This window comes from Spermophilus citellus (assembly GCF_964194105.1).
Source record: "Spermophilus citellus genome assembly, chromosome: 9".
Classification (NCBI taxonomy): domain Eukaryota; kingdom Metazoa; phylum Chordata; class Mammalia; order Rodentia; family Sciuridae; genus Spermophilus; species Spermophilus citellus.
In genome coordinates, this window is record NC_138191.1 from 117,077,185 (window position 1) to 117,085,522 (window position 8,338).

The 8,338-nt window shown below is 41.8% G+C and overlaps 1 protein-coding gene across 1 annotated transcript in view; it reads left to right on the forward strand.

Moving 5' to 3' along the window:
- Window positions 1-3,458, forward strand: part of SNRNP40 (small nuclear ribonucleoprotein U5 subunit 40) — a 36,014-nt gene extending 32,556 nt beyond the window's left edge. Inside the window, exons 9-10 of the mRNA XM_081306770.1 lie at window positions 1,635-1,738; window positions 2,537-3,458. Of these exons, the coding sequence (XP_081162896.1) occupies window positions 1,635-1,738; window positions 2,537-2,586 (154 nt within the window). The 3' untranslated portion in view covers window positions 2,587-3,458. The remainder of the gene's footprint in view (window positions 1-1,634; window positions 1,739-2,536) is intronic.
- Window positions 3,459-8,338: the final 4,880 nt, after the last annotated feature.

Here is an 8,338-nt window from a genome sequence, read left to right on the forward strand (position 1 = left end):
CACCCCACACTGTCCTTACCATGATGAATGAAGACCAGTTATTTCAGCATGGCAGGAAAAAAGCGCAGAGAGCATGAACAAGGGTGCCAAAAAATCTAGAAAGATGAGGTTACCACTTCTTCCATCTTGGAACTTTTACTATGGTTATGGAGCCTCGCCTGTGAGAGCTCAATAATAAAGAAGCTCTTATTGGTCTGGGGTTGTGGCCCAGTGGTAGAGGACTTCCTGGGTTCAGTCCTCAGCACCTCATAAAAATTAAAGTATTGTGCTTATATACAACTAAAAATATTTTTAAAAAACAAAAAGCAGGGCTGGGGATGTGGCTCAAGCGGTAGTGCGCTCGCCTGGCATGCGTGCGGCCCGGATTTGATCCTCAGCACCACATACAAAGATGTTGTGTCCGCCAAATACTAAAAAATAAGTATTAAAATTAAGTATTAAAATTCTCTCTCAAAAAAAAAAAAAGCAGCTCTTATTTATGTGCTTTTTTGTTTTTTGTGTTTTGTACAGGGAAGTCAACTCAAGAGTATTTTACCACTGAGCTACATCCTTAGCCCTTTTTGAGACAGGGTCTCAGTAAGTCACTGAGGCTGGCCTTGAACTTGGAATCCTCCTGCCTTAGCCACCTGAGTTGCTGGTATTATAGGCTTGTGCCATCAAGCCTAGCATTTACTTGTATTTATACCCAAAGTAGTTGTATCAGAACTAGGCCTGCTTTTTTTGTTTCTGTGATGTAGGAGATGAAACCTATGATTTCACACATGCTAATAAACATATGCTCTACCACTGAGCTGCATCCTCAGGCCCAAGAGCTAGGAATTTTATATTCAAGTACAAGTGTATTTTTTATTGAAACAAATATATGAATAAATGTTTTTAAGTCCTACTAATAACTGCTTCAAACCACCAACCATATGAAGATGGTAACTATTTTGCCCCTTACCTAAAATGACTCAGGCAGGGTTGAGGGTCAAAGAAAATTTGTTGTTGGTGGTGGTGTTTTAACCAGGATGTTTGAAGGTGTTAAGGGAGGTGAATCCTGGAATATATATTAAGACTTCTGCTTATGTTTATATAGTTGAAATTTCCCATTTCTCTTCTGGGCTCAGCTTTGAGTACAATACTAAAAGTTAAATACAATAAATACTAAAGTACAGTGGTTTAAGTACAGTAGTAAGAAGTTATACTTGATCTCCCAACCTGCAATAAATCAGTTTACTTTTAAGACATTCCTGAATGATTTTAAAGTTAACTGTAGCCTAATTATATTTGATGCTCTTTGAGGAAGGTTTTTATGTGGGGTTCATAGGGAAAATTGTTTGTTTTCTTCTCCAAGACCTCTCCCATTCTAGAGGCTATGTTTGATAAAGTTTATATTTTTAAGCTATTCCTATTTACTGAGTTCCTCAAGATCAGGGTCCATGTCTTCACTCAAACCTTGTTCCTAGTTTCTAGGCAAGTGCTCTACCACTGAGCTACACCTTCAGCCTCTGTCTTAGCTTCTAAAAGCCAGAATGCAACTCAGTAAATTTGGAGTAATAAAATAGCATGGTTTCCTTTTCCATTAAGGAGCCATGCCTCTGCCCTAGCCCACCTCTAGAAGGCCTGATCCTTGCTGTTCCTGATACTTGCAGGTTTGTGTATGTGTGGGATACCACAAGCAGAAGAATTCTGTATAAGCTGCCTGGCCACGCTGGCTCCATCAATGAAGTGGCTTTCCATCCTGATGAGCCCATCAGTAAGTCTGTCCTCACTATTGGGGAAGGGGACCTGTGGTAATCTCCCCAGGGCGGGCCTGGGAATACAGAGACAGAAATGTGAATTTCCATAAAAACGGCCCTTCTAAGTATCAGTGACTATCTCACAGTTGCTGTCCTAAGTGACGAGGGTAGGAATAATGTTCCATTTTTCTTCTCTATCTCAAGGAAAGGTAGGTTAGCCTATTTTTATAGTTTTTTTTTTTTGCATTTACTTGCTTCAGATCTGTGCTTCTGTGGTATATTGGGATAAGAGAATCATGGGGGTTTTATTGTTATTGGTTTTTTGAGGCAGGGTCTTGCAGCGTTGCCCAGGCTGGCCCCATACTTGAGCCTCAACCTCCCTTTGCTGGGATCACAGGCAAAATGATATTTCTGAATATTTAGATATAAATTGCAACTTAACTTTAAGGAGAAAATGTAACTTTCTCCAGGGCTTAACAAACAGAAGCACATTTACAAAACTATGGTTATAGATCACTTCCTGTCTCCTAAAGTAACTAGGAAGATCTTTTCCTTGGGGTTTGACTGACAAGGGACATCAGAATTTTGAGCCTGATAATGTATTTCTCACGGTACAGTCAAACTCATGGTTTTGAGAGGACTTGGATTGAAAAGCCAGACTACAATTTCCTGTAGATGCTGTTTAGAAGGGGAATTCAAGTTACATCCAATTGCTCTTATATACCAAAATTGGCTCTTGACACAAGAGCCCTTGAGCACCCAGTCTCCTTGAGCCTTCATTATTTCCAGTTGTCTTCTCTGTTCTTTTACCTCAGTTCTTTCAGCATCCAGTGACAAGAGACTGTACATGGGAGAGATTCAGTGAAGCTGTGGAATGGAAGACTCCAGGACTGCTTGACCTTGAGACCTCAGGCTGCATAATTGGCGTCAAATGGTGCCCAGGCTGATCTCCCTTCAGATGACCATTACTAGCAAGACAGAGAGGAGGTGGTGTCCATATTCCAACCACCACTTGTACTCCATGTGCCAGGATGATAGAGGCAAGCTCCCAGTAGCCTCTAACACCACCTGCCAGATTTCAGGGACTGGTTTCTCCTTTCCTGCCTTTTTATTTTTTTTTTTTTTTAATAATATTTCTTCAAAGGGACAGACATTTGGTTTGCAGTTACCTGTTTTCTAATCTGGGCAGAAGGCAGGGAATATCAACTGAAATTCGTTGGATGGGCTTGGTTGTTTTGTTTTTAATTCAGTAACTGGCTTGTATGATATTTTCTTTCTATGTATCTGAGTCATTTTGTATTAAAAGCCAAATAGATGCCTTTTTACAAGAGCCATGGGATTGAATTTATTGCTCTCTTTTCTTTGAGGCTTGATTGCTACAAATCAGAGCAGAGCGTGTTGTGGCCAGGGGTTACGATCCATTTAAACTTCAAAGAAAAGCCAGGCGTGGTGGCGCATACCTGTCATCCCAGCAACTCAGAGGGATGAGGCAGGAGAATCACAAGTTCAAGACCAGCCTCAGCAACTTAGTGAGACCCCTGAGTAACTTGACAAGACCCTGTCTCAAAAATAAAAGGGATAGGAATGTAACTCAGTGGTAGAGTATCCTGTGTTCAATTCCCAGTACTTTGGATAAGGGGTGGAGACTTCAGAGAAGATGTTTACTTGGGACTTTTTCCCCCTTTTCTATGTTTTTAGGTTTCCTCATTCCCTTGAAAATGATAAACAGAATAATAATTTATCGGGGCTGGGATGTGGCTCAATTGGTAGCGCGCTCGCCTTGCATGCGTGCAGCCCGGGTTCGATCCTCAGCACCACATACAAACAAAGATGTTGTGTCCGCCGAAAAACTAAAATAAATAAATACTTTAAAAAAAAAAGAATAATAATTTATCAGTAACAAATGCCTTCCTCCTACTAGAAGTGATAAGATCTAAAAGAACCTGGCTCTTTTGCACTTGTACACAAATGTCTTCTCTTCCTCCTACCCAAAGCACTTTTCTGAGCAGCAGTCTCTGTACTCTGGGCTCCTGAAGTGAACAGACTTGCAGTGATCTTTTCTGGTAAAAATGACATTGGTTGGAATGCTGCTTCATAACTCAGATGGAATATGCAAATATTTTGATGGAACTTGGTCATGACTGTGTCTGAGACTTTATGATTCTGTTTACTTGTCTGCTTTTTCCTACACTGACAGGGACATTAAGAGATGTTATTGCCGGGTATGGTGGCACATGCCTATAATCCCAGTAGTTTGGGAGGCTGAGACAGGATGATTACAAGTTCAAAGTCAGCCTCAGCAACTTATTGAGGCACTTAGCAACTCAGCCAGACCCTGTCTCTAAATAAAATATTTAAAAAGTGGGCAGGGCTGGGGCTGTAACTCATTGGCAGAGTGCTTGCCTGGCATGTGTGAGGCACTGGGTTCAGTCCTCAGCACCACATAAACAAAGACATTCTGTCCATCTACAACTACAAAAAAAAATTTTTTTTTAAATGGTAGGGGGTACTGGGGATGTAGTTAAGCATCTCTGGGTTTAATCCCTGGTTTAAAAAAAAAAAGAAATGTTAATATCTGTCTTCTACAACTAAGGCAGGTTACTATATCCCAGGGTCTCCAAGTGACTGTGCCCACATTCAAACAGGCTCTGACGAATCCCATCTGGCTCTGAGTAGTGAATGTTTTTTCTGAATCTCCTAATGTCAAAAAAAGGTCTTCACATCTCCAACATATTCTGAACATGTTTAATTTTATACTTTTCTCACAAACTTGAATTTATATTACCCTGGATTTGTGGCATAATCATCCAACAAACACCAATCCCTGTTTTGTGACAGGTGTGGTAGTTGTTGCTGAGGAAAGAGATAAATGAGGGGGTGGGGCTGTGGCTCAAGTGGTAGTGCACTCCCCTAGCATGCGTGAGGCACTGGGTTCGATTCTTAGCACCACATAAAAATAAAGATATTGTGTCCACCTAAAACTAAAAAATATTTTTAAAAAAAGAGATAAATGAGATATTGTCCTTTTTTTTTTTTTTTTTTTTTTTTTTTTTTTTTTTTTTTGGTACTGGGAATTGAACTCAGGGGCACTGAGTTCAAACCCTATTTTTTATTTTATTTAGAGACAGGGTCTCACTGAGTTGCTTAGCGCTTCACTTTTCTTGAGGCTGGCTTTGAACTCAATCCTCCTGCTTCAGCCTCCCAAGCTGCTGGGATTACAGGCATGTGCCACCGTGCCCTGCTGCTTGCCATCTTGAGAAATGTACAAACTAGTAGAAAAGACTATCTCATATCAACTACTTTTTTTAAGTGAGCACATGCCAGAGATTTATTTAACTCATTAATGAAGGAAGCAGCAGGATGGTAAAGCTCTCAAACCAATTACTTTTAATACAGTGAATGAAGTTTGAATAAAGTGCACTGGAAACCCAGGAGGAAGCAATTTATTGTGCCTAGGAGAGATGAGGAAATTTCACAGATTATGTGATTATGCTTGAATTGGGATGTAGAAAATGAGCCAGGCTTGCCAGGTGGACAAAAAAACTTGCACATTCCAAGAAACAGCAGGCAGGAGCTTGAATGCATGGTACGTTTCAGGAACCAAAGGACTTGAGTGTGATTAGAGTTGGGGAACATCAAACAGTTGAAGAATTGAGTTGGAGCCAAATCCCGGAGAGCTTGAGCAGGTACTGGATCCTGCATTTCCTAGAGTGTATGTACTCCACACAACACCAAGCCCCACGTAGGTTGTTATGTACATTGAAGCATAAAGATGTCATGCTCAGGTAAATTTGAGAAAAACTGGGTTAAACAAAATGAAATTGGCTTCTTCACTTGGAACCTGTAATATACAAAGTACTGTGAGATCTCCAGAGGGAATGGTGACTCTCAGACTTCTGGCCTGAGAAAGTTATTCAGAAGAGATACGGCCAAACATGGCATAGGAGCTGCTCTTTGTGTCCCCAGACTATCACAGGTGACTCCCTAATCCTTTGTTAAAGCACCAGGTTCACATGTCTCAATTTATTTTTTCATTTTTTGTGATACTGAGGATTGAACTTAGAGGTGCTCTACCTCTGAAATACACTGCCATCCCTCTGCGTATTTTTTGTTTTGAGACAGGGTCTCATCAAGTTGCCAAAACTGGCTGCAAACTTGCAAACCTCCTGAGTCGCTGGGTTTTCTGGGGGCCCATCCCACATTCCTCAGTTAGGCCAGTCCCTTCCACCCCTCTCACCTTTCTTGGCTTGGGATAAAACCAGGCTTGAACCTTGACACTGCACTTTGGAAACCCACCAATTCATGAGATGTTACAACCTGCTAGGGCTCTCCTCTGACCTCAGCCTCTGCAGTCCTCCAAGTGCCTTGTTCAAGTGCCTGGGTGGAGCTATTAGCAGGAAATAGCAGTGCCACTTAGGATTTGAAGAGAAGTCCCAGCCCAGCCTGGGGAAAAAAAAGATTTGAGTATAAAACATCCCCAGAGGGTGCAAATTGTGTTCTCACTTTGGGAGAGATAGATTGCTCCCGAATGAGTAATGGCATCTCTGGTTTTCAGTTAATTTCCCTTTATGACTTCTACAGTCTCTAGTGCTTAATACTGTTGGCACTTAAAGAGCAAAAAAAAAATTTTTTTGTTGTTTTTTTATTTTTTTCCTCCTTTGCTGGGTGGCTTCTGGTGGGCTGAATTGTTAGGGAGGGATATTTTCGTGTTATTTTTTCCTTTGTTTGACCTCTCCAGTGTAATTATTTTTTTCCCCTAGCCTATAACCACCCCATTTGGTCCTAACCCCCTAAGCAATTTATTTACAGACTAACCAATCAGAACACAGGTGGATGCTATTATTTTCCCTCACCTGCTTCCCTTGGTCGTGCAGGGATGGGTGACCCCTATTTAAGTGGGTGCACAAGGATGAGTCCTGTAGGGAGACAGGACCAGGTGGCTGCAATTCCCAGTAAGCAGATCACAGGCAGGACTGCTGGCTTCAAAGACAAGCATCACCTGGTTATAGTTCTGGTTAGTAGCTAAAGTATTTGCTTCTTTCTCACTGATAGACCTAGAATCTGCTGCTTATTAATAATATCTCAACGTGGGGGATGGGAAGCTGGTGAAAGAGCTCTCAGCAATTTGGGGTTGCAGGCAGTTGAGCCTTTAAGAAGGATGTTATATTATTTGGGTTATGACAGGATTGCTACTTTCAGGACATTTGGGCTGTGGTTAGGGGTAGAGCATGTGCTTAGTATGCATGAGGCCCTGGGTTCAATCCCTAGTACCAAAGAAACAAAAACGAATCAAGAGACTTTGGAGCTTAACAGCTAGTGTCCCAGGACAAGGGAGAAAACCAGACTTAACTTCAACAGCCCCTGTTCCTAGGGGACCAAACGAAACCCAGTCTGAGTTCCAGGTCTACCTGCTGGCCAGTTAGTTGTCTTTACCCCTCAGCCATAGTGATCTTCTCTGGAAAAGTCCAAGGTTGATACCCACCCACTGCATCAAACTATGACCTCTACTAATTTTTCCTAGATTTCAAGTTCTTTTCCTCACTCAACTCTGCAACCCATCTAGACTCTTGCATTCTTTAACTTATCCCTAAAGAACATTTGACAATGTTTGGATATATACTGTGTGGTGCTACAGGTGTCTTAGTGGGTAGAGACTAGAGAGCGGGGATGCACAAGGAATTAGCTGCTCCAAAATGTCACTGTGGGCTGTGGAGAAGCCCTGCATTACAACAGTGACTCTGGAACAGCAAGAGCAGCAGCACCTGAGAACTTGCTAAAAGTACAAATTCTAGAGCCCCACTGAGACCTACTGAATCAGAAAGTGGGACTAGGGGTGTAGCTCAGTGGCAGAGGTCTTACCTAGCGTGCCCAAGGCCCTGGATTTGATCCCTAGCACCATACAAAGAAAAAAAAAAAAGGAAAGGAAAAAAAAAAAAAAAACTCTGTGGGAGAGAGGTGTTTGGTAATCTGTTTTAAAAGACCTCCAGGTAATTCTGTTGTGTGTTTGAGATCGGTTTTACAAACCCAGAATGTTTCAATCTTTCCTAGGGGAACTTCAGAGGCTGCTTCTTTTTGGTCAATAGTTGTCCTTAACTGTTAGCCATTCTCTTTGGCTCAGTGTCAGATATGTGCCATATCTGACTAGATATTCACACAAGGGGCAATAGTAACTTGCCCAAGATCATCCAGCTGGTAATTGGCAAAGTCAGGTTGTCAGCCTAGCTGGGGCCTTACTGACCCCTAACCTTGAATGCACATTAGAATCACCTTTAAAATCCAGATGCTTAGGGGCTGGGGTTATGGCTCAGCGGTAGAGAGCTTGCTTCCCACATGTGAGGCAGTGGGTTAGATCTTCAGCACCACATAATAAATAAATAAATAAAGTAAATAAAGATATTGTGTCCATCTTAAAAAAAAAAAATTCAGATGCTTAGGCCCTTATCCCAGACCAAATTAAATCAAAATCTCAGAGGCAGCCTCAGTGGTTTTTTTGGGGGGAAAAAAAAAAGGATAGTGGAAGTTGGGAATACTGGTGCTGCCCGTGGCTGTGACTACAGCCAGGAGGGCAGCCTGAAGCCTGGCCAGTCAACTTTGCTGTGATGCCAAGCTCCATGTGA